At 36.5% G+C, this 26,721-nt stretch overlaps 1 protein-coding gene across 1 annotated transcript in view; it reads right to left on the reverse strand.

The window, feature by feature from the left end:
- LOC149782376 (uncharacterized) overlaps window positions 1-26,721 on the reverse strand; it is a 145,254-nt gene that overhangs the window by 38,884 nt on the left and 79,649 nt on the right. Inside the window, exons 6-8 of the mRNA XM_089933765.1 lie at window positions 5,327-5,350; window positions 3,664-3,762; window positions 2,802-2,846 (exon numbers count right to left, since the gene is read on the reverse strand). Of these exons, the coding sequence (XP_089789891.1) occupies window positions 2,802-2,846; window positions 3,664-3,762; window positions 5,327-5,350 (168 nt within the window). The remainder of the gene's footprint in view (window positions 1-2,801; window positions 2,847-3,663; window positions 3,763-5,326; window positions 5,351-26,721) is intronic.

Genomic DNA, 26,721 nt, shown 5'->3' on the forward strand with positions numbered 1-26,721 from the left:
TAGTACATAAGAATGGAGGGGATGGGGGTGGGTGGGTTTAACCCAAATGCATATGCTTGCATATGGGGGGATCTACTGATAATGTACGTATGCATAGGAAATGGGGTGTGGGTGTGGGTGAAACCTCAACAATAATTAGTCTAATTCGTAACCTGTTCGACTGGGTTCATTTGGCGTTTGCAACTAGATCATGGTGATTTCTGTAACCCAGACTTAAATTAATCAGGCTTGTCTCTTTCAACTGTTCCATTCATTTTATTTTCATTCACTTGTAATATTCATACAAATCACATATGAAAGGAAGAGTTTGCTTTCATGAAAGGTCTCATATACCTTTTAGGATGTGCTTCTGTGTTTGAACACTAAACACTGATGCCAAGAAAAAGTACCGGTTTATTACAAAATGCTTTGATAATATATTTGTAACTTTTGATGGATTTATTTACAAAGATATATGTTATTCAAAAGATGCATATGATGGCACATTTTTCCTAACATATGAATACAGGTAAAGTTGAGTGGTTGCTGGGGTTGCCATGATGGGTCAGTTCAAATACTTGTATCCATTTTATCTCCATATAATTGCAAAGTTTTGACTGCATTATTTTATTTGCATTGCATATACCTAAAATGAAGAAAATTTATACCTTATATCATTTAACTGTTCGGTAACATCACAGAAATAAAAACTGAAGTGAGAGATCTTCAGTTCATTTCTTCATTATACTAAAATATTGACTGGCCTGCAAAGGTTGATCAGCATGCGTAATTGAAAGCTAAATGAAAACACAGACTAATTAGGTATAATTATCAGAGTGAGAGAGACTGTGTTTTCAAAATGGAGAGCTCAAAACATAGACAAAGTGGCTAACTTGTAGCATATACAAACGCCTAATGGGAACATTGAGTTTTACATTATGGTTAAAAGTTACTCAGCATTAAGCTATGTATATGAAATATTAAGAATTAAGATACCCATATATTAAATTTTAAATGCTCTGTGCTGATCATATGTGCCATATGTTAAAGAACTGTTGTAACCCCTGGAGCTGGTAATAGGCTAAATATAACATATGCACCTAGCAATATGTTGTTATACCTGATTTAGCCATTTTTAATTCATAGAGTGTGTACACGTAATCAATTTCAAAAGATTTCATGACATCATAAATCCACTAAAATATGATGGTTAATTGTTATGCCTGCATCTGGTGAAAGGTTAAGTGTTATACCTGCATCTGGTGGCTTAATTGTTTCCTTTGCTAGGGTTCTTCATGTATTATGCAATCAATTTTCCTGATTTATGTCTTTGTTAAATCAGTAAACTATGAAGTTCGGTTCTTAATTTAATTCGTTTTGAAGGTTAGATTTAAAACTAAAATTGTTGCATGTAGCATTCTCAAATGCAGATGCTTGACAAACACCATATTTATACATTCAGTAGCCCTGAAAACACTGGTCAGTATAAGCCCTGGTTTCCATAAATGCTCAAAACAGTATCTTTTCTGCTGATATCCCCATGCAGGGCCCAGCACAAAAAATAGGGATGGGGTAATAAATGAACACATATATCTTAAATATATCTTTCATATTATTATATGCTCAATTTTCTCTGTAACCTTGTATTGTCAAAATCATTCAGTGTTTTACGATACTGAACTCGCGTGCAACTTCATATTGCACTCATAAAGGAACTACTTTCTATTGTAAACAAACAATGGAGGCAGACGCGAGCAATTTTGATTTGAAAACAAATCATGTACACACACGTAGTAGGTGGTTTATGTTTTGCTTGATTAAATTTGTTTCTGAATGAATTAAAGCAGATGTTTCGTGGACCACCACATACCAGCTGCTTTACTACATTCCGCGTTAACTATTTGATACAGTGTTTCATATTTAGGCTGGCAATAGATGCCAGATTTCATAAAATTGCTGGATACCTACAAATAACAAGAAAGTGACAAGGAATAAACCGTTTTCTTTAGCTGGAAATAAGAATGGCAAAAAATATACTTATAGTTTTACATCCTGAAATTCATCAACATGTACCTTCTTAGTTCTTACATCCTCCTTACTGCACTCAAAATGAAATAAACATTAAATTCCATTGTGTCTTTTTGATAATTGCAATTGAAAGACATTTTCCCCACATTATGATTTAAAACATTCAATGACTGAATAGAAACACACTTGCAGATGCTTCTCCCTCGCTGCTTCATTTCAATGTATTTCATGTAGAATTGTCACAGATAAATTCAGTCCTTAATCACAGAATTTCATAGAATCGACAAAAATACAAAAATGTATTCATTCCAGATCGAAAGGAAAAGTTGTTTCAATGTGCATTAATTCACAATACGACTCCAAATTTCAATTTTAAGTAGACAAAAATGCCATTTTCTTTCGAAAGTTACGTCTAGCGTGCGACCAAGTTCAAATTTATCTGAGCAGAGTTATGTGTGCATTAAAAATGTAGGATAATGATGAATTTGCACCTGTGTATTTAGTTTGGAATACGGCATACATTCAGTTACCTTGTTCCTTGTAGTGTATTTTGTTTATATAATTAAACCTAAGGTAGAATAAGAAAAGAAGCATATAAAAAATGGTTACTGCATTTGTATGGGAAAAAATGAACTCGTTTTGTCGGATGGATATACTGCACTCCAAAGATCGTGCAGTATTTCAATCCGAAAACTCGTTCATAATTTCCCATAAAAGTATGGAATGGGTTGATAATTGAACATGAACATATCATCAGCTAGCCATAATATTTTACTCAAGTCTGACGAACTTACGCCAAAGAGATTGATGAGCAGCATTATTTCTCTTTCTCGATATGACTGCAATAAAAAAAAAAATGATAAATTTGATTTTGTTATTAATTTTACACACCAAGTTAATTGGTAATAACACACAAGGCATCAATCATAAGATCCAAGAACCCAATGATCTTGGTAGCTAAATTCCTCTTTTCATGCAGGCTTAACAATGGGTCAAAATAAAAAGCTTGAAGACACTGCACACTTTCTAATTTATGATATTTGTTCATACCTCAACCCAAAATAGTAGGTAATTAAAGCATGTCCAGTATTATGTCCAGGAAGCCAATATCCTACAGGGTCGGCATGTTCTAAATATGTGCAGTAAGTAAAGCATGCAAGGTTTTTATGTCCAGTAATGTACAGTAATATCCTTCTGCATAGGTGTGTTATATATGTGTGCATTTGTTTAAGGGTGTCAGTGTGTATTATGTCCAGTAATCCAATAACCTACAGGGTAGGCATGTGAGTTTATTTTGAACAGCAATATTGTTTTGCATAGATGTTTTATTCATATGTGCATGTATAAACAGATGTCTGCGAATTATGTCCAATAAGTAGAAATATCCTACAGGCTAGTTGTTATACATGTGTGCTAAATAATGCATGTCAGGCTACTGTGACTAAGAAGGTAATATCATGCAAGGAAAATGTGTTGTGTGTATATATCAATTAGATTTCATTAAAGAAGTCAATGCTATTTAAAAAATTCTAAATTTTGCTATTGGAGGTTGAATTGCAGACATCAATACAGCACACCATGTCACTTGTATATAAGGAATTGAGAGAAAATATGGTATTTCATATAAGTAATATACCATTATGAAAGATAACTTACCAATCTTTACTAAGATCACAATAAAGATAAAACAGATGATACATATGGCGGCGTTGCCCAGACCTACTCCTAGGGCAAGTCCTAGTGAACAGTCATCAGCTGTAATATAAATTTGTAAACATTCAGAATATGATATAAAAAATCATAATACCATAACCTTATTAGGATATAAACAGTAAAAATCATAACCGTATTATTTTAGCGGAAGGCATGTCATGTATCTTAATGGTGGCAACTGGCAGATAATACTGAACTTGTCAAAAACCTGCAAATTGAAGGAAATAATGAGTATGCAAATGATCATCACCAGTTTTGTATTGTCTTTTTTATCCATTACTTAATTACAAGTGAACTTAAAATATAATGGAGACCAAGGGACCCAACCTATACTATTATTTCCAAGCAAGACATAGGCATCCTAGTCTGACACTTGCTCACACTTTGGACATTGATTACATATGCCAATATTTATACATGTCAGACAAAAAGTCGATAGTTAATTAAAATTTGTGTAAAAAAGTCACTATCTGAATTCCTAACCTACACCCACATGGGTGATATCAATGACTGGTGACACATTCTACACTTACTCAACCTAATGTTAACCCACGTTTAATGTGTATATTTTCAATGTCATACAAGGAGTTACACGTACAGCCATATGCACACCAAACGTACATATATTTGTACAGGTATACTGTGTCACAATGTCTCTGTCAATGTTTGTGTGTGTGGATGAATACCATATGTGACTATTTCTTTTTGTAATGCAGTAATTAATGGGTAAGCATGGAGCAAGTTAAAAATCAAGAAAGATTCAACAATAATTGATTATGTGCTTAAGTGTGTGTATTTGTGTCTGTATATCTGAGAAGGATTTCTTGTTTTTGAGTACCAATAAATGAATTATATTTCATCAACATTTTATTGTACATTTAAAATATTTTAGTAGCAAAAGAAAGCCAAAAGCTGTGTGGAACAGGCTTAATCTGTCCTGGCCATTTAATGATATGATTATATGGGCAGATAGATTTCAGACAAGCAGCAAACACACAGTCTTGTGTTAATCATGTTTGAATGAAAGGTCATCACTCATATCTCATCTAGTGCATGATTTTAAAGAATTCTTGACAATAAATCCTTTAAATAGGTACGAGGAGTGGTAGCATCAGACTTGTGCCAATGGACATCATTATCGTAACATAAGCTCTTCTGGTATATGGCAAGACTTATTTCATTGTATTTATTTTTTAAAGTGTGCCATATGTCTAATAGTTTTAAACAAAATAAATATTGAATAAATACCTGCCGTACTTTTGAATATGGTTCAAGAATTATTCAGGCATGATAAAATGAGGGAGTGGTTTCTATGAATGTCAGATATTATACCAATGTTCACCACTGATTTAGTTTTTCTAAACTTGTCATGCCTTGTTTTGACCAATAGGGAGTGTGTACTCGATGTAGAAAAGAAAGTGTGAATTCCGATTATTTCTAAGAATTTCAACATACAATAAAGAAGCAATTTTAACATAAAATAAATAATCAAAATTTCTACTTGATTACAAATGACTCCTGGACACTAATCAGAATATTTGATAATCTATGAAAATCTGTATGGTTGTATGCATCAAAGAGAGAGGTAATGAATTAATTAACTTACTGCTGTTTGTTGTCTGATCAGAAACTGAAAATATAACAAAAGTAATTCATATTAGTATGCAATAAAAATGTTTGCTTAATATCTGATGTGAATATAGAACAAACAGTTTACGGCATGCCTTAATATTAATTCTGTTCATGAATACATTAGTTGAGCATGATGTGGGGGACAGGATAAATTATATTATTGATAAAATAACCTTTCCTTCCAGTTTGCTAACATCTCTATCTCCCTCATCATTTTTACTCCTTTCCAGTCATGGATTGGGGCCCTGAGTGGTCTAAAGTGCTCACCATTATGGATCACTGCCATCTCACCTATGTCTATGTGGTTCGCGTCTCGGGTTTGGCCAATGTGGGAATATGAGAAAGCTTGCCAGTAGCTTATCGTAATTCGGTGGTTCTTTCCGGGGTTTTCCTGGGTTCTTCCTCCACCATTTATGCTGGCCGCCATGTATAGCCTATCTTGTGCTGAAAATTGCATTAAACCCAAAAACAACAACAGCCATGGATTATTCCTTATTTATAGCTGGATATTTTTCATGCAATTTTAAAGACTTTGTCTAGTGAGCTTGGTTCTATTTTTCATCATTTACCAGGTACTGTCTGTACTCGCTTATAAGACACAAAATGTCATCTATTCACTTACCTGTCATCAATGTGGCAAACAATATGTAGGTGACTCCTAATGGGAACTCAAAGAGAGAATAAAAGAACAACTGAGGAACATACATAGCCACAAAGATTCCCCATTTTAACCAATCTGACCACAATATAATCTGTGTTCCGTATAGGATAATATAATTCTCTTACCTGGTCTAAAGCTCTCTAGTAGTACCATTTATCGGAAAGATAGAGATTTATTTTTGGTAAACTCCAATTATATATTATATAGCCAGTAGGGATTATCATCTCTGTTTAAATAGGAGTCGAGGCATTTTTAACTTAATTTATTAAACTTTCTTCCATGAAAACTTGGACCTCCTGACTCCACAGTCATATTGCTGGAAGTTAAACTCTTTTGAGTAAGAACGTTAGTATGTTCACTGCCTTTTTTTTCATTGAATATATCATGAAACATGATCAAACTGCCCTACTACACATCAAAATGGATTACCGATGTATTTTTTGTTGTGCAGCACAATTTAAACATCATCAATCATTGGCGCAGCACAAGTATGGCAGTCGTATCATTAGTTTTAAAATACAATATGTAAAGAATTCTACAATTTAGAAAACATAATGGTTGTATAGTTTTATTTAATTATGTTATATGCATGGTTTTAGCCAAATCTTAGCTGCAAGACAGACAAAGGTATCATTTGACACCTATAGTAAAAGTGACACATGTCATGTTGGCATTCAAGACAGATTATTTCAGGAATGGGTGACATTTTATCGAATTTGATTATATATACATTTAAGTGGCAAGTATTCACTTCATTGGATTCTTATACATCACATTCCTTTGCAAAGTCATAGACGCCCCGAGGAGTGCATGTAGCAAAATCAATGTTCAAGTACATATACATTTTTGGACGGAATGAACCTAACGGTGTAATCCACTACAGTCCGGGTTGAATGTCACGTACTGTGATGTCATAATGAAAGCTAAGCATACTGATAAACAAATTCAAACTACCCTATATTGTGACGATTCCACTCAAATTATCGTTTCCACATCCATTCAGTCCATTCAGTCGTCATCTTCCTTAATCAGTAGATATGTGTTTTATTTACTCAAAGGTGTTTTCTTTGGTAGGTTTAATAATTATGTCTAGATGAGACAATAGTAATTAAACATCAGTCCATGTTTGACTATTTAAGAATAATACCCATACCAACAAGGTAAAAAATTAAACATAATACAGTAACCATTGAGAATAGTGTTTGCAGACAAGATATTTGGCATACATTACAAAAGCAAGATGTTGATTTTTATTTTAATTCACTGGAAGCTGCATACCACATAGAATCACCCCATTTTGCATTGCTGACAAAACTTTGCAATAAATGCAGAGTACCTGAATGTCATTCATTTGATACAAACATTAACTGTACTTCCAGTGTCAAGTATAAAATGTGAACATGTATTTTTAAAAAAGCTACGGTACTGACAACCTTTATGAACTTTTGAAAAGACCGTCAACAATGCAGTGGTCATAAATTTGAAGGGAAATCAAATGATACATCTGTATCAACAAAACAAAGAAAATGTTTTCACCCAAATGATGAACTTTGAGTGGAAATTGTCATAGTGCAAATGTTGCAACATTACAATTGGTGACAAGACTACTGTAAAAAAAGTTTTGTTAGAAAACACTGTGGAAATCTATAGCAAATTGTACATTTAAATATATGGTTTGCTGCCATCATCTAAACTAGTGTTGTTGGTTACTCAGGTCCTCAGAAGCCACCCAAACCAAAATGCATGCTTACCACAAGGTTGCAGCAAGCTTGCGAAAAGCTAGTTGAAGTTGTACAAGCTAGAAATGGTGCTCGGACAAGCTTGCAAAAGAAATATTTCCAAGTCTGCAAGCTTACAAAAATTTGAAATTCAAAGTTTGCAAAAAGAAATTTTTCAAGTCGGCAAGCTTGGAAAATCTAAAATTCAAACTTGTAAAAGGAATGTTTCTCATTAAGTCTGCATGGTTCCAAAATCTAACATTCTACATAAGCCTGCACGCAAGCTTGCAGTATAATTTAATCAGTCATGAAAGTTGACAGCTGGCAGCTAGCTATAGCTCCTGCATGATATCATGAAGTACCTGTTGAAATGTTGAATATACATTTTGACTATATATCATGTGCAGTAAGAAACAAGTCAAAATTAAATGTTATTATGTTTTTAATTCATAGCATCTGATAATGCACTCTAGTTAAATGTGCGTATATACATTTTCAATTCTTGCAGAAATGCTAAACAGTTGTACTAAGCTGCTATATACATACAATGTATTATTCCAACATTTCTTTGAACTTAAATAGGAACAATATTAATATATATATTTCAAATTAAACTGATTTCTTGTACTTTTTTAATATAAAATGTAATTTAATTCTGCAAATATCTTTTTTCCAATTTAATGATATATCTTGTTTAAAATTTCAATCAGGTTAGATAAACAAATAAGCCTTTTGCATATAAAATAAATTCTTTAAGTGTTTGTAAACTGAATTGCTATTTTGTCAGTGAGTGACATGGATTATAATCATAAAATAACTATTGGTTGTCTTTAATCTGTTTATCTTTTAAACGATACAAAACTTGTCCTTACAAATACACATAACCAGTATATTATCAAAGTCATCCCATACAATGTTTACTATAGAACTAATTCAATCACTTTCCATGGTATTAGGTCTTAGTACGATGCAGTTCTTATCTTTTAGAAAGTTAATAAATAACCCAGACCAACGATGTTTTCAAGCAGTATGATTACAAAATGATCAGACAATTTTTCCAGTATAAATGTGTATCAAACGGGCATGAACCAATGTGGCTTCATCTACAGATGCATTTACAATTGCAAAGAATGAAGGAGTGCATCTGCAGTCATTCATCAAGCAGCAGCACAGTGGATAAACTTTAATGCAGAACATATATGGAACACTGAATAAAGAATTCCATTTAGCAAAATCCTGTAAAATATAACTGCTGATTGCAAAGTTCTTTACAGACTAACTTAATACAGCAAGATACTTGATGTCAAGTACTTGTAAATGCTATTTGCCGACTGCACCATCAAATATAGTCTCAGTAACTCTTGTAATATTAACTTCTGGTATTCAGTTTGGAAAGAATTGTCATATATTTGTTTCAACGACAATCTGTTGCCAGAAGAAAAAAATAATTGTCAGTTATACACAATATTTGTTTTTCTTTGAGAGAGAGAGAGAGAGAGAGATGCATCCCATTCTGCCAACATTCTATAAGAACTGAGCTTTGTAAATTTTGTTTGTTTCACAAGAAATCAAATCAAACCATGGAAGATGAAATGTGATTTTCCGCGACAGAGACTTAATTCGGTATCGAATCATTAAAGGTGGTTACTTCCCCTGTTTACGGTCAGCAGACTGGTTTACGAACTCTAATTATATATGCAACATATTTGAGGCGCTCAGCATTAAGAGGTTAGTGTTAGGACTGGTCGGCCCGGTGTCAGGATAATGTGACTGGGTGGGACATCATGCTACATGTCTGCGGCATGATGCCCCAGTGCTAGACATCACTATAAACTGCCACATTGCAGACATCGTAGCGATATGACTGAAAAATTGTTAAAGCTACGTTAAAAATCCAAATTACATCACATCACATTACATATTTGAGTAGCAAGAACACAAAACAACCATTGCATCCTCGCTTTAATAATTTAGGCGCAATTTTCAAAGTTGAACCGTCACAATTTAGCACGTTGATTCTGTAAATTTCATTGCCCGCTGAATCAATATTTGTGTAATAACCAATCCTATAACCCAAGAGATAATTTTGAAGTCACGGAGTTTTCATGTTGGTGAGTAAACTCAAGAGTGTGTTGTATTTTGCCAGTTTTCCGTACTGTAGATTGGCGGTAGCGTTCTGTTTCACTTTTAGGATTTAAATACGTACAAAATGACTTTGTAATGTTGCTTCACCGAATGATTGAAATGACAACTCTGAAGATCATTATTATGTATTGCTGCGTTTGCCAAACTGCAGTAATCGAAGCAGTGCTGTCAGCTATCAACAATCGAGTTATGACATTATAAAATTAAACGCACGCTTGTGAATCTCATTTATGTTATTCTTAGGGTCTTTTTTACCTCTCGCATATCAAATTCAACAATTGTTCAGAGGTTGTTACATTTAATTCTTTTCATTCTCAAAGAATATGGCAGTTATTTTATTTCAAAATGTCTTAAAGGGGATAAAAACCCCGACCTGCACAATTTTAGTGTAAATAGAAGGATATTTAGTAGTTTGTGTATATAATCTATACCGACTATTTTTTTCTTTGCATCTATTGTATTTGCACAAACATTTCATACAAAATATTGTCCTCTATTTCCAACATCAATTTATTATGCACGTTTAATTTTGTATGTAACTGCATCGGATGAATATGCATTTTCTTCCACACTTACGTTCAAGACTGTTTTCCACTCGTTGTATAATAAACCCCTCCTTCCCATTCCGCATTCATCTTGTTTGTGTAATGTCGATAATATAAAAGTAAATCTCTTATAATTGAAAGTCTGTGTGTTTATATAAACTCGTTAGATTTCTTATAACCACACACATCGGAACACCTCGATACAATTTTTTAAAACAAATGTTACTGTTAATTTTCTTGATTGATAAATCTATTATAGTAACATTATTCATTAATGTGGTAATTACTCTCAAACTCGGACCAGGCTGATTCGGTACAACTCGCTGACTGATTCGTCCCATATATCTGGCTGATTCTCCAAACTTCCAAACTGATTCGGACCATGTGAAATGTTATTCAGTTTAGTCCAGGATTTAAACGTGACATTTAAATTTGTTTTTAAAGATGATATTCTCATTGTGTCCCAAGTACGTTGAGTAGTTCAAATATGCATTTAAAGTAACAAAATCTCGTTAGTACGCGTGATCATGGGATTGATATATATATAACAAAATAACGTAATCATGTTTATTGTACATCAGCAATTTAGGAGTGAAATATTTTTTAAACTTCTCGTTCAACTTTAAATAGTTTTTTTTTTTTGAGAAATAATAAAATTACGAACACTGACAAAAAAGAAGAAATAAACTAAATAATGGGCGTAGTACATGATAGCTTTCAGAAACCGTCCGAATTCTGTGCATTAGCCATGATGTTGAACACATCAAGAGCGACCGGATTTCCTGAGTAGGCGTCAATGATGCTTTTTATCAAGTTTAACTATCATTCGTTAATGGTTAGCAAATCTCAATAAAAAATCAGATTAAATTGTTCAGTTTGAGAGATGATAGTATAACCCTTTGGATTTCTGACTGCAAGAATTCAGTCGATTTCGGGTGATAGAGGTCCATGTCATAAAATCGTCTCAGGATGACTTTAGTTATTAGGCTGGAGCCCTATCATGTATAAAACTGCAGATGTCACATCATGCTTACACCCGCTCTATTTTTCCAATTAAAATGCATGTAATGATTTGAAGAGCAGAGCAAAAGGGATAGATACCACTTCTTTTTCGTTAAGTACAGAAGCGGAGTTGATCAAATGGAAAAGTTGAAAAGTTGCAAATTTTATAGATTTAATAAGTTATTGATAAACAACATTAAATAAAGCCTTAACAGCCACGTGGCGACATATCAGATTTACTATATATGATCCTTGGGGCGACTTCTCCAGACGCAGTGGGGCGACTTCTCCGACCACCATGGGGCTACTTCTTCTATCACCTGGGTTGAGTTCTCCCAGGGCGAGTTCTCCATAATTCATTATCAACAATGTCACTGTGTACACAGTGTCTCAAATGACGTCACACCCGCTATTTTAACAGGGGGAGGGAACCGAGTTGTTCTATTCAAGACGGATCGGGAGAGATGATCGGTTTTTCATAAATTTCTTCGCAACGAGTAAGAATAAAAGGTACCAATTTTCAGAAAATGAACCTTATACATATAGCAAATTATATATGAAGTTTGCCCGAATTTCAATTTTGCATGTTGGTCACCTTTAAAGTACCTAATCAGTTTCATCGGATTTTTGTTTATGTTGCTTAAAGCTCTGAAGTGCCATTCGTTTTAAATGTGCCTTTCAAAATAGATGGTAAAACTAAAATTTAGGAGCTCATTATAGGATGATCCTGAATAAGATTTATTGGCATTTGTTGGACTTGATTAGTGATTATGGAACTAAAAATGAAATGTTTTTGCCAAAGAGGTAAATACTCGTTCCCCCCCCCCCCCGTTACATAGTATATGTTGCTGCAATCCTTTTCAGTGGATGATACCTGAATCACACCAGAAGCAATGGAGGATGAATAATTTTATTCTGAGGATTTTGTTTAGAAGAATTTGTTCAGAGTAATTCAAATGTCAAACATTCTTGTATTCATCTAATAGTTTATCATTTTGACAGATGGATTTCTTCATGGAAGTAAATTAGTAGAACATTTCTAAAGCCATACAGAACAAACGTATAAAGAGTTTCCTCACAGCTATTCATATGCTTTTATATTTTTATCTGATTAAATATTAAATGACTTGATGACTTCATTTTTTCTTTTATTGTGACCGCAAGATCTCGTGCTAATTTATGTTCACCATATATTAACATTTTCATTTTAATATTTAATATTACATACTTTTCGCACATCAAGGGCTAGAAAAATGAAGATATGTAACCATGTATAGAATAATTTAATCGATGCCATATCAGTTCTTCTGATGCAGCTAGCTATGTCAGCTTTGTTTGCAGCTTGTAATTAGTAAGTTTGCGCAAGCTTACTTGACAAGCTCAGCTTGCCAATAGTAAGCTTCCCTATTACTAGCTTGCGCAAGCTTACATGACAACCTATCAAGCTTACCTATCACAAGCTTCCCTATTACGAGCTTGTGCAAGATAGTATAGTGAAGTTTGCGCATGCTTGCAATTAGGCAAACTTGCAGCAGTTTCGAATCTAAGCTTGCCGCAAGCTTGCTGCAACCTTAAAAATAAGCTTGAGATTTTGGTTTGGGATGCATGGTGGAATATGAACTCAGAATAGGATCTCTGCATCCATGGAAGCATCCCACAAAAGGACCTTCAAAGTATCCAAAAACGGTATCCCTGTGAAGATGAAGAAGCTCTGCTGATGTTTCCATAGTCATGGATAAGGCATGTTGACATGTCTTGCCCACTACCTCCAGCAAGCTCGTAAGGACAAATGCTACCTAATGAACTCCTGGCCCATACAAGACCACTGAGAAAGTTATTGACAATGGTAAAGTGTGGAGACTGCCCCAGTACTTCTTTCCAGACTGGAGAGAACATTTGTGTTCATTGAGTCGGAAGGCTTGGGACAAGAATCTGGTGGTAGCTGATTATAAACTTCATTAACCACTTTGCTGAAAGACAAAATCTTTTCCTCTGCCAATGCCTAAGATGACATTTAGGAGGAGCGAGAGGCAGGAAATGAGGGAGTATCACTTCAGCCTGCTTGGCATCAAACACATGAGAGTCTAAATGGACTGACATAATGTCTTTGTCTTGCTCTCACTCAAGGGAGGCAAGACTTGTTGGCACATTTGGTACTATCCTAGTGGCACATTTGTCAGGAGAGCAAGAAACTGTATGGAAAATAGTCCCCCCCCCCCTTCAATCTTCACTTTGTAACGAGGTGATGTAGGTCGGTAGACATCACCATCCACCTCACTAGTTGGAGGCATGGGTCAAAAGTCCACAGTTGCATGAAAGGAAATGAACAATCACTTCCCTGCATTGAATGACCATACATCCCACTGGATTTGAGAGGGATAGGATTTAATACCGATCCAATCTCCTTCTTATGTCTGGTGTCTGAAAACCAAACCTAGTCCCTAGCAGAATTCAATAGAAGGGTACGGTGGGGATCGAATTATCAATCATACTGAGTGGGTTTCAATGACTGGTAACTAGTACTCACAGAGCAGTGACCACATATTGGTGGCCAGTCAGTTGACACTTACTAGTCAGGCAACTAACTCTTTTCTGTAGAAAAACGCTTTCTGTTACATACTTAAATCTTAGCTCTCCTCTTATCGATTGGTTCCATCCTATTGTAACTAACAGGTTTGGGGTTCTGATCAGCAGCTGCCCCCGCCTCATTGGTTGGGGGAGGGTGATTCATTCTCAGCTCTGTGACAATATATATGGTACTACACTTCACCCGTGGATCATTTTATTCTTCTCAGGAAATATAAACTACTAAATTATATTCTTGGAAAGAGATAGAGACATTAACTGGGAATTATAGTGAATTCAAACAAGGAAACCTTGGATTATATTACTGTGATTCAACAAAAAACTGTGGGGACACCTTTACAATTCAGGACACTGGTACATTAGTACATTATATAACATAGGCTACAACAGGCATATCTACACCTTCGACATTGGAAATTATTTGGAATACCACTAAAGTTTTTTCAGAACTTTATTCATAAGGACCTGCATTATTAATTGTTGGATTATTTGGGATTAAATTCTCAATACTGTAAGTTCATTTACATAAATCATGGCATATAATACCCATCCCCTAACATACAAATAATGCAAATTAAATATACTAACACAACACCAAGTTCTGTTTATATTTTTGTATGATGTTTCTTGTATAAAGACTACACACACACAATTTGTTTTCCTGGAAATATTTCTGCATTCTTGGAATGATGGCAGAATATTACATATGATGCTTGGATTCTGAATAATGTTCAAGGATTTGAACTAGAATTCTACCAGTGGCCTGTATTGACATATTTACCAAACAAAATTTATTTCTCTTTTAATGAAGAAAGAAAAAGAACTGCTCCAATTCATAAATTTCTTACAAAAAGTATTATTCACAAAGTGAATTCCATGCCTGGAGATTATATTTCAAACATTTTCATTTGACCTAAATGTGATGGGTCTGCCAGACGTATCTTGAATTACACTGAAAAATACACTTCAACATGTAAATTTTAAAACATCTGTCAAGGCCATATTTTGTGCAAAAATACATGTAGTTTCTTTAGCATCTGTTGATTTGATGGATGATTACTACTCTGTTCTGGTAGCTCAAAAGTACAGAAAGTATGTGCATTTTAGGTGATTTAGGGATATGTGTGAATTAACCTGCCTGACAAATGTTTTGGCAAATGCACGTGTTTTTACAAAGCTACTGGAGCCAGCTATTGCATCAGTGTGATGAAAAGGTTTCAGAAAAGTGGCTTACATTGATGATAGTTTGTTAAGGATTCTTATGACCAGTGTAGGAAAACGTTCAGGACAGAGTTTACACACTTAACACATTAACCCCTTGCGACGAGTTAACGTGGCAGAAGGTAGTAGCCTACGGCCGAGCTCTGTAGCGTCACGGTCATGCATGATACACCAAAGTGGGTGGTATTATAGAAATATAGTCAGATGTAGCTCTTCAATGATACCAAATAATCTGGAATATCTAGCTGCACTACAAAATACAGATAAAACAAATCTCATTTTCTGGACCCGACTTTTTCTACCCAAAATTCGCCCGTGGTCGGAATCCGATTTTGTGTTCGGATTTTAGACTTTTTGGTCTCCGATCTAAGGCAAACCGGTATGAACTGCAAACAGACAGATGAGCCTTTCCAAAAAAGGAGGATAAGATGGGCATTTAGTTTAAAGAGTGGTCTCGATACAAAAATAATGGCTCCGTTTAGCCACGAAAAAGGAGAAAAAAAGAACTCCATATTTTATCCTTCTGCTCATGCACAAGCCAAATAGCCACTGAAAAACGATGTTTCTAACACAACAAGACAGTCTGTTATTGAAAAATCACCTGGGATTTGGTATTTTCGGATCTATTCAGAAATAGCTTTGAAAATGTGTTTCCTACTCGGATTTCAGGCGAAAATGACAAAAACCTCCAGGGGTTAATGTTAAATAGCGCATTTTGATGACGTCATCACATTTGAATATTCCTCGTGTATTTAATCACTTGTGCGTCGACATTGCACATAAATTGCAAATTTAGCCATTCCTTGACGATTTGTAAAAATAAAATTAAAATCCTTGTAAACACATTAACCCCAAGCGACGTATTAACGTGGCAGGAGGTAGTAGCCTACTGCCAAGCTCTGTAGCTTCACGGTCATGCATGATACACCTTAAAGCACCTAGATTCCATTAATGTTTTCAACCTAAAACAGACAGTTAACCAACCTACCCTATACATGGTCACATTTTAGACTGAATTCTTCATAGACCTGATGATAACATTCTAGGTCCTCCCTTGTATCCCATGAACTTGCATCAGATCACCTCTGCATTATATGCCATCTTGACGTATCAGTCCCTAACCCTCCACCTTTATCTGCTACTAAGAGAAACCTCCGTATGATAAATAGAACCAAACTAATGCATGACACCCAAGCAAACCTGACAACTTAACAACTCGCTTACCTCCTACAGCAGAACAACTCGATAACTGCCTGCGTTCATTGCTTGACAAACATGCCCCATCTACCAAGTGCAGAGTATCAATTCAAAAGTGTTCTCCATGGTATAGAAGTATTAGAAACCAGCTTCGCACTGCTAAAAGGGACCGCCGTAAAGCTGATAGGCTTTGGCTTTCCACCAGACTCACTATTCATAAGCAAATCTATGAAGCCGCTGAGAAGAATGTCACAAATATAGTCCATGCAGCGAAATCAGCCCACTACACTACTAAGATCATGGAAAGTGCCAGCTGCAAATAGCTCTTCGAGATTACTAACAAGCTAATGTCAAGGAACAAATCTACACCACTTCCAACAACATTATCTCCAGTCGACCTTCCGGATGTTTGCAAATTGTTTCCGTGACAAAGTACAAACCATTAGAGATAAGCTTGACACCCCAATTTCAATTGACTCGTCGTCACCATACAGTTGGGATGCAGAATTTGAGCGGCAACCATTAGCAGCATTTGAACCTGTCTCTATGGATTTCGTACGTACAATCGTGATGAAGAGTGCACCAAAGTCATGTGAACTTGACCCAATACGAACATCACTGCTGTTATTAATACCTCTCTCTCATCAGGTAAATTCCCATAATTTTTCAAAACTGTAATTGTATAGCCTCTGGTGAAGAAACCAACACTAGACTATAACGATTTAAAGAACTACAGCCCAGTATCTAATCTCTCATTCATATCAACAATTTTAGAAAAGCTTGTTCTATCCCAGCTTGTATCTCATCTGAATTCAAACAATCTTTTTAGGAATGTACAAGCTGCATATCGCCCTTGCCACAGTACTGAAACCACTCTTCTAAAAGTAGTTAATGACAGTCTCTCTGCTTTGGACATCGGAAAGATTACAGTTCTCACCCTCCTTGATTTGCCTGCAGCGTTTGAAACAATATACCATGATATATTATTCACCGTCTCCAACATGTATTTGCCATTCATGATACAGCCTTACTGTGGTTCAAGTCCTACCTGGTCAACATGACACAAATTTTGTCTTCAAATGGAATACACTCCAGCCCAGTTGATCTATGTTGTGGTGTTCCACAAGGGTTTGTTTTGGACCTGTTCACTTCATTCTATACACTCATCCGCTCTAAGTGTCATAGATCATCATCCAGTGTCTCACCAATTGCACGATGATGACACCCAAATATACAAATCTAGCCACCCAACTGAAGCTGATGCTACCATCCAAGGTGTAGAGAGGTGCATTTCTGATCTGAAATCATGGATGCAATGTACCAAGCTGCATATGAATAATGATAAAACTGAGGCCATTCTGATCATAACACAAAGACTTTCTCATTCACATCCTTTCCCTCAAACAATACGTATTAGCAACACCAATATTAAATTCATACAATCATTACAAAACCAAGGTGTTACTCTGGTGGACAGTACTCTCACAGTGCACCAACATGTCATGAACATATGCAAGGCTGCATATCTTGAGCTGATACGCATCAGCTTCATTCACAAATATCTTTCAGTTGATGCCATTAAAACACCTGTGTGTTCATTAGGAATTTCAAGACTGGACTATTGTAACTCAATTGTGTCTGGATCATCTCAATATCTACTCCAGAAACTTCAAAAAGTTCAAAACACAGCTGCTCAGACCATACTTAGAGTACTACGATCAGAGCACACCTCCCCTCTGCTCTATACCTTACACTGGCTATCCATTCGATCCAGAATCAAACACAAAATTTGTTCTCTGTGCTACGTTTCACTGACGTACTCTAGTCAAACATACCTATCCGACCTCCCCCATATGTACACACCAGCAAGATATTTACGCTCCTCTTCTGACAATCTTATACTCATTATTCCCACTATGGAAACAAAATCATATGGACAACCTTCTTTTGCATACCAGGGCCCAGCAACGTGGAATGAATTGCCCACTTAACTTAGAGACAAAGACACAGTGATCCCATTCAAGTGTGCTCTCAAAACTCACTTATTTCGACTGCAAGAACAAACTTAAAGAGCTAATAATGTTTCCTACCTTAATTATTTTCAGCATGTTTTTTTTAATGTTTTCTAATTTCATGGTGTTTGTTTTTGTAATCATATAATTATATATATTTCTTTATCGTTTAGATGTTGTATAATGTTGTAATGCGCTTAGAGCTTCTAAAGATTAGGCGCTATACAAAGTTCTCATTATTATTATTATTATTATTATTATTATTATTATTATTATACACTAAAGTGGGTGATATTATAGAAAGGTAGATAGATGTAGCTCTACAATGATACCAAATAATCTGGAATATCTAGTTGCACTACAAAATACAGATAAAAAATTCACTTTTTGGTCACGATTTATTTCTACCCAAAATTCGCCCGCGGTCTGAATTCTATTTTGTATCCGGATTTTAGACTTGTTGGTCTCAGATCTAAGGCAAACCGGTATGAACTGCTAACAGACAGATGAACGTTTACAAAAAGTAGGATAAGATGGGCATTTGATATAAAGAGTAGTCTCGATACAAAAATAATGGCTCCGTTTAGCAAAATAAAAAAACTCCAACTTTTACCCTTCTGCTCATGCGTGCGCCAAATAGCCAATGAAAAACGATTTGTCTAACACAATTAGGCAGTATGCTATTGAAAGATAACCTGGGATTTGGTGTTTTCAGATCTATTCAGAAATATCTTTCAAAATGTGTTTCCTACTCGATTTTCAGGCGAAAATGACATAAACCTCTAGGGGTTAATGTGTTAATAGACTGGGAAAAACTAAACACCCAAAACAATGGGCAACACATCCTTTGTTTCCCAGCCTCCTGCATGATGTGGTCGATTTTCATCTGCCCCACTCACAGGAGATTTTGTGCTTGGCATGCATCCTACAATGACAACACCACCTCTCCAAAACGAAGGTAGGTGTTTTTCACTTTTCTGGAAAGCAACCAAATTTCAAGGACTAACAGAGGGGGTGCACTCATGCATTCATGGAGTTAAAAAAAAAAAAAAAAAAAAAAAAAAAAATACTGGGGCATCTCAAAATTTGGACGTTTTTCAAATAAAAGAGATTAAGCCACCTGTGACTTTTGTCATAGATTTTTAACTCAGTTAGATGATGTGTACATGTCTGGTTCTGAAAATACAGCTAGGTCTGCAATTAAATCATTGATTAGATATACTTCTCAATCCACTCTGGGCAATAATATTTTACTTAAGAGATTTATGAGAAGAGTTTTTCACTACGAAGCCATAATTTCCAAAGTACTTGTGTGTGCAAAATGTGCAACTAATGTTTAATTATATTCTGCCGTTACAATACAATGACCAATTGTTTGGAACCGATTACTGTATGACGTTAGCCATGCTGCTTGCCTTATTAAGGACATATGTGCCATACAATTTACCTTATGCATACACTTTGCATTAAATTTGAAACAAATACACGTCTCTTCCTTGCTGAAACAATATGAACCATGACAATATGTGGAGCCGTTCGTTTTTTAATCACATCCATGCAACGAAAACTTGTGTGTTGTTACTTGCAACTAGGGGCGGGTATTGAATTAAAAATCATATTACGATATTTTACAATATTAAGTGAAATATTACAATATTGTTTCAATAAATTGATTTAAGAAAGAATTACAGATTACTTAAGGTAAACTGTACAAAATTACTTAAAAGTATTTAATTACATAATTAAAATACAGTTGAGAAAATGAATAGAATGCAGTACAGTAGTTGAAACCTAACACACAAATAGAGTTACAAGTTAAGTCTCTTTCGGAACAGTTCACAGTTTATGATTTAGCTTTTGATAAACATAAAATGCATAAAATTGCAGATTGGTCTTTTCATTATCACTTTACCCAGTGTAGTTCAAACTGAACTGTCTTGAAAATCACATGATGAAACTTCGTATTTTTTAAGAAGATAAGATCATCAACATAATTTGATTTTAGGACTGAACGTTGTGCATTTCTATATCTCCTGAAGTATAGAACACACTCTCAGGAGAGACTCTTATTGCTGGGATGCACCATACTGATTTATCAAGCTTAGATAATGTAGGAAATTTCTGCTTCTGATTTCGTCACCACTTAAGAGGATTTGAATTCAAGGGAATCGACGGAAAGAAACTATAGTTCTTAACTATCGCTTCCATTTCTGTTTCTGACGTTTTAACACCAGTTATATAGACATCGCCAAGAAGTTTTTGCGAGCCAGAACAACGGGTACCTTTATCTATCACATGCCACTGACCAATGTCTGCGGAGAGCTTCTTGCAAACTGGTTGAGCATCCTTAGCGGCAGAATTGGCAGACACACATAACTACTTGGGTCGCTGTGGTACAGGTGGCAGTTGTGAATGCCCCCTATCATCCACAGGTGAGTGATCAGTGTCATTTTCAGCCTTCACTCTAGCAATGATTTCTGATGCATTCTGCAAAATTTTGGTGAAGATTTCATTCCTTCGTGCATCGTTGAAGAATGGTAAGGCTTGAAAACGTGGATCTAAGGCAGCAGCAATAGTGAGAGTTTCTCCTTGATGAGTCTATCTATTCTGAAGTTCATCAACCTCAGCCATTTTCATCTTAGCTCTTACTAGAGAGTCATCAACTCTATGTTGGAAAATGATGTCAATAAGTTTGCGAGGAAGAGGCATGATAATATAAATAGTTTGAACTGATTCAGCACAAAGAGTGGTTGTCACCACTTTAAGAGGTTTTAGACCAACCATTACCTCATCTGCCAGGCAAATGTCATCAACTGACAATGTGTTTAAATCTTTCTCTTTTATTTTAGCAAGATCTTTGGATCTCAAAATGGCAATTATTGCAATTGCATTTCAAGAAACCTTGAAATCATGTCATAAGTATTGTTCCATCTAGGGGGCACACCAGCTATAAGCTTATGATCCGGTAGACCCAGCAATTCAGCCTGGCTTCTCACTTGACCTGCTGCAGTTGTACTTCGGAGGAAGAACCCAACTATTCGACGAATTCTGCAGAGGAGAATTTCAATGCGTCTGATCTTGAGACATTTTTGTGCAGCCAGATGAATTGTATGTGCATAACACTTGATGTGAATGTTGCATCCTAAAATGTCCCTGCCTCGTCCATATTAGATACATTATCTGATACAATAGGTTGTTGTTGTTGTTACTGTTGTGGGGTTTAACGCCATTTTTCAGCACACGATAGGCTATACATGGCGGACAGTATTAAAGGTGAAGGAAGAACCCGGGAAAACCCCCGGAAAGAACCACTATCCTACGATAAGCTACTGGCAAGATTTCTCACATACATACACATTAGCCGAATCTGAGCAGATATAGATGACACCAGTTAGAAATCCTGGAAGAAATGGATGACCGACTGCTGACCACCATCTTGTTTAAATAATTGGGCCACGATTTAATGAAAAGGAAGAATCAATTGACGATTTCCTCATTCAATTCAAGAAACTCAACTGCGTACACGAAATTCATGGGCAATCAATGTTTTCGCCATTCTGCAAGGTGCACCTAGGGAAGTTTATCAAAACCTAACAGTAGACCAAGCAGATGATTACAACACACTGAAGAAGGTCCTTCTTTGCCATTATCGGCTAATCATTGAAACATAGCAGAAATGTTTTCATGAGTCGGTGAAATAGCAAATAGAGACACCCTCTCAATTTCATACCCGAGTTCTTGGGTTATTTGAGTAGTGGATAAAAATGGCCGTGGTCGACTGCTAGTACAAAGGTTTACATGAAGCGATACTCATGGAACACATCCCGAGTACATACAGGCGAGAGATGACAGTTTTCCAAGTAGAGACAGCATAAGACTCTTGACAAGTTTTCCAGCATGGCGGAAAGATATGAGCAAGTGCATTCAAAGACTGAAGTCTCTGGGTGTAGGGACAAACCATACCCCACTGAGTTGCGCCATGTGGTCGAGGGAGAGCAAACCATACGTAACCATCAAGAGGACTGTAGGGTCGGAATTGTATCTATGGGTAGGGATTCCACCCATCGACCCAGACGGGCTTCAGCAAGGAAAAAGGGCATTGCATTATGGCGAAAGCCACCCACGTGCAACAACTGCAAGCACACTGTCTCAAGGGCAGGCCGATCCAGGTGAATGCTGTTGCCAGGGAGAAAAGTGAGACCGAAGTTATCTGTGATCCAGTAAACCATGCATCCGCTATCATCAATGGGGAAGACACCACCATCTTGTACAACACTGGGTGCAGTTATCCCGCCTTGTCGACAAGAAGTATGTGAAGCCAGATGACTGTACATGGGGAGGTAACTGAAGTCCATTATGCAGACAGCACGCGTGACTCGTTACCAGTTGCCATTATTGACCTCAATTTGCCATACGTGAAAGGGATAAAAAATTGAAGCCGCGTTTGTTGTCACGTGTTAATGCAACCTAACCTAGAATCCTGTGCACCTGTACCGGTGAGTTTTGTGGACACCAGGTCCAAGAGTCATGAAACAAAGTTGATGCCTATGGAACTTACATTGTCATCAGTTGGTAATATACTACCAACCGAGTTGAAGAAACTTCAGCACGAGGATGCAACTATGGCGCAATTGCATAAACACGCTGCAAAAGAAATGGAGAAAAGATCTCCAAATGGCCAGGTGAAGTTTATGTACAAGAAGGGGATCTTGTAACGCCATGCCAGGAAAGAACATTAGCACTTCAAAAAATCGTCATGCCTAAGGCAAAGCGAGGCGAAGTATTGAAGATCACGTATGAAAGTCTCATGGGCAGAAACAATTGGACTTGCCACGATGAGTGACCATCTGGTCAATAATTCTACTGGCCAGTGGTTTCATGAGGATGTTACGCGGTTTTGTCTCTCATGTGACTGAAAACGGATCGTCAACCTGTCCACTTCGGAATACACCTCTTATTTCAATCATTCAGCCGTGTCACGATGGATTTAACTGGAATGATAAAACCCATGTCTGCACAAGGCAATCAATATATTTTAATGGTCGTTGATTACGCTACATCTTACCAGAGGCTGTCACGCTATGCAATATTGATTTGGAAACAGTCGCTGAAGCTCTGCTTGGGATTTAGTCATGAGTCAAAGTGTCCGATGAGATACTGATTGACCAAATAATCCAATTCTTGAGTCACATGATGGAAGAGGTGAACCAGCTGATAGCGATTAAGCACCTTAGTACCAAGCCATATCATCCCCAGTACAACGGTCTGGTCTAATGGCTTAACGGGTCTCAAATAGACACCCTTAAGAAGCTGTGTGAAGGCTGTCCTAAGGCTTGGGATCAGCATATTTCTGAAATGCTATTTGCATATCGGGAAGTGCCGAATACAAGTTTCGGGATTTCACCCTTTGAACTCCTATATGGGAGGACCAAATGAGGTCAAATAGCTATACTGAGGCAATTGTGGACTGATGACCACGCTTTTGTAAAGGTAAGTACTTAATATCAGCACGTCATTGACTTGCGTAACAAACTGGAAGAAGTTTTTATCTTAGCAACTGGGACTCTCAAGCAGGCAAAGTCTCGTCAAGCGAGATACTACAACAAACGTGCTAAACCATGCCAGTATGAGGTAGAATACAAGGTGTTGTTGCTGCTGCCCCAAGAACACAACAAGCTGCAAGTTTCAGGAAGAGGGCCATATATCATAACCGAGAAGGTTAGGTTTCAAATGTACAGGATACGGCTATCGACTAATGAGAAAATGTATTATGCCAATTTTCTTAAGAAGTATAGAGAACAAGAGCCCACTAGCGACTTCATTGTTACCATTATCATCACCAAAGACACCAAGAGCGATACGGAAGACACAAACACCGTTCCGAGCTGCCCATTGATGAGGGCCAAGACACTCTCGTATGTGGAGTGTGACCCTATGCTGACTAGGGAGCAGTGGAAGGAGGTAGAGACATTGCTGACAGGGTATTCCGACCAACATACAAAGATACCAGGGATAATGTCACTCAGTGAGTTCATCTTAGAGCTAGTGGATGACCGGCCCATTCAACAAAACCGTACCCTTTGCCCCACATGAAGAAACAAGTGATATGGGAAGAACCTAAAGAAATGATTTCTATGAGAGTAATTGAACCATCCACAGTCATTCTAGAACAGAAGAAAGATGGCACCCACAGATTTTGCGTATAATTTTGGAAACTGAAGTAGGTGATGGAATTTCAGGTCAAAATGCTACCTGACCCAGAATACATGTTGACTTCTGTGTCAAGGGCAAAATATTTGTCGAAGATGGATTTATCAAAATCAAAGAGCTGTTACCAAATCCCGGTAAGAGAAGGCGATAGATCAAACATTTGCTTTTGAAACCACGGACACGAGCTATCAATGGTTGGTTATGCCTTTCGTAGTCCAGAACGTGCTAAGCATCTTTACATAGATGATGTGAAAGTTGTAGGAGCATTTGCGTGTTATGCACTAACACGTGCGATTCGGGTCTTGGAGGAGTGTTACTGTGGAAGCACGAGGAAATATTGTTTCCTTTTCTCATACGGCAGTCAGAAACTATGTGGTTGAGAAGAAATACACCTTTTGGAAAAGGAATGCCTTGATATCTTGTTCGGTATATCACGGTTTGAGCGATATTTGTATGGGAATAAATTTACATTGGAGACCAGCCATCAGCCATTTGCATATATCGCACAGGCAAAATCTTGATAATAAATTTGTTCAGACTAAATTCATTTTCGAGTCAGTACATGTGCGAACATCACCAGATAAGGATCATAGAGAAGTTAAGATGTATTAAATTGTACTCTGAGTAGCCGAAGTTGTGCGCTCGTTAAATGGCAGGAAGGAATTCAAGTGAAATTCAAGGTTGGATTGCAAACGAAGGCTTCTTGCGGAAGCTTTCCAGATGGTTGTGATAGATGACACCGGATGATTGGAGAGAATGAAGACACGTTGATAACACATGGGAGGTATATTGTGTGGTCGGCAGTTGGAGTGGAGGCACAGTGCTAGAAGGAAATGTGCAAGAGAGTACCGGAAGTGTCAGAAAGACAGATCCGAAAGTGCCAGGAGAGAATGTAGTCAATGGTACCGGAAGTACGAAAAGAGAAACAAGAGGCAGACAGATGAGTAACAGAATCAACACTGAAGGGAAACACTCTCACTTAGGACCTTTATTTAATTCATATGTTGAGATGTTAATTGCCAGATGTTAATAAATCATTGCTTGTATTTGTTCAAAATAATAGTGATTGAGAGACTTGTTGATGTAAAAGCTGGATATATTTGATATGTTTTATTAAATTGTTATACAAATGTTATGCAAATGTGTTTCTGTTTCTGTCATCGAATGTTTGAAATCATACTGTTGGAAACATATGAAGTCTTTAAATTGCAATTATTAAAAAGACTCTGTGGAATTTAACGCTTATTTCATTTTGAGTGCAGCAAGGAAGATGTAATTGCACTTATATTCGAAATTAAGTACAATTTCAAAATGTGTAATCAAGTTTGAGAACATATGACATCGCTCATGTAATTTGGATTTGCATAACTAAGAAAGTACATTTTGAGGATATTCAGGATGTAAAACTGTAAGTATATTTTTTTGCCATTCTTATTACCAGCTAATGAAGACAGTTTATGCCTTGTCACTTGTATGTTATTTGTAAGGACCCTTTCTGGCATGTACTGTATAGCTAGTCTGAATCCGAAGCATTGTATCAAAAGATTCACGCGGAATGTGCCAAAGCAGCTGGTATGTGGCAGTCGACGAAAAATTTGCTTTACTTCATTCAGAAAGAAATTGCATGAACCAAAACGTAAAGCTACCTACTACACGAGTGTACAAGATTTGTTTACAAATCGAAACTTCTGGCGTCTGCATCCATTGTTTGTTTACAATAAAAAGTAGTTCCTCCATGCACGTGAATACAATATGAAGGTATGCAATATCGTACCATACTGAACAATTCTGACAATGTAAATTTAACGGAGAAAATATGAGCATATAATAAGTATTAAATTGAGATATGCAATATATATATTTATTATATTCTCATTTTTCCCCGTTAACTTTACATTGTCAGAATCGTGCAGTATTACTCGATATTGAATCCGCGCGACAATACACATATAGCATTCACATACATAAAGGAACTACTTTCTATTGTAAACAAACAAAGGACGCAGACGTAGCACTTTTGATTTGTGCACAAATCATGTACACTCGCGTAAGAGGCTCTTTACGTTGTGGTT

This window comes from Sinohyriopsis cumingii, chromosome 15, assembly GCF_028554795.1.
Source record: "Sinohyriopsis cumingii isolate HCF-2022 chromosome 15, ASM2855479v2, whole genome shotgun sequence".
In the NCBI taxonomy this organism is placed as follows: domain Eukaryota; kingdom Metazoa; phylum Mollusca; class Bivalvia; order Unionida; family Unionidae; genus Sinohyriopsis; species Sinohyriopsis cumingii.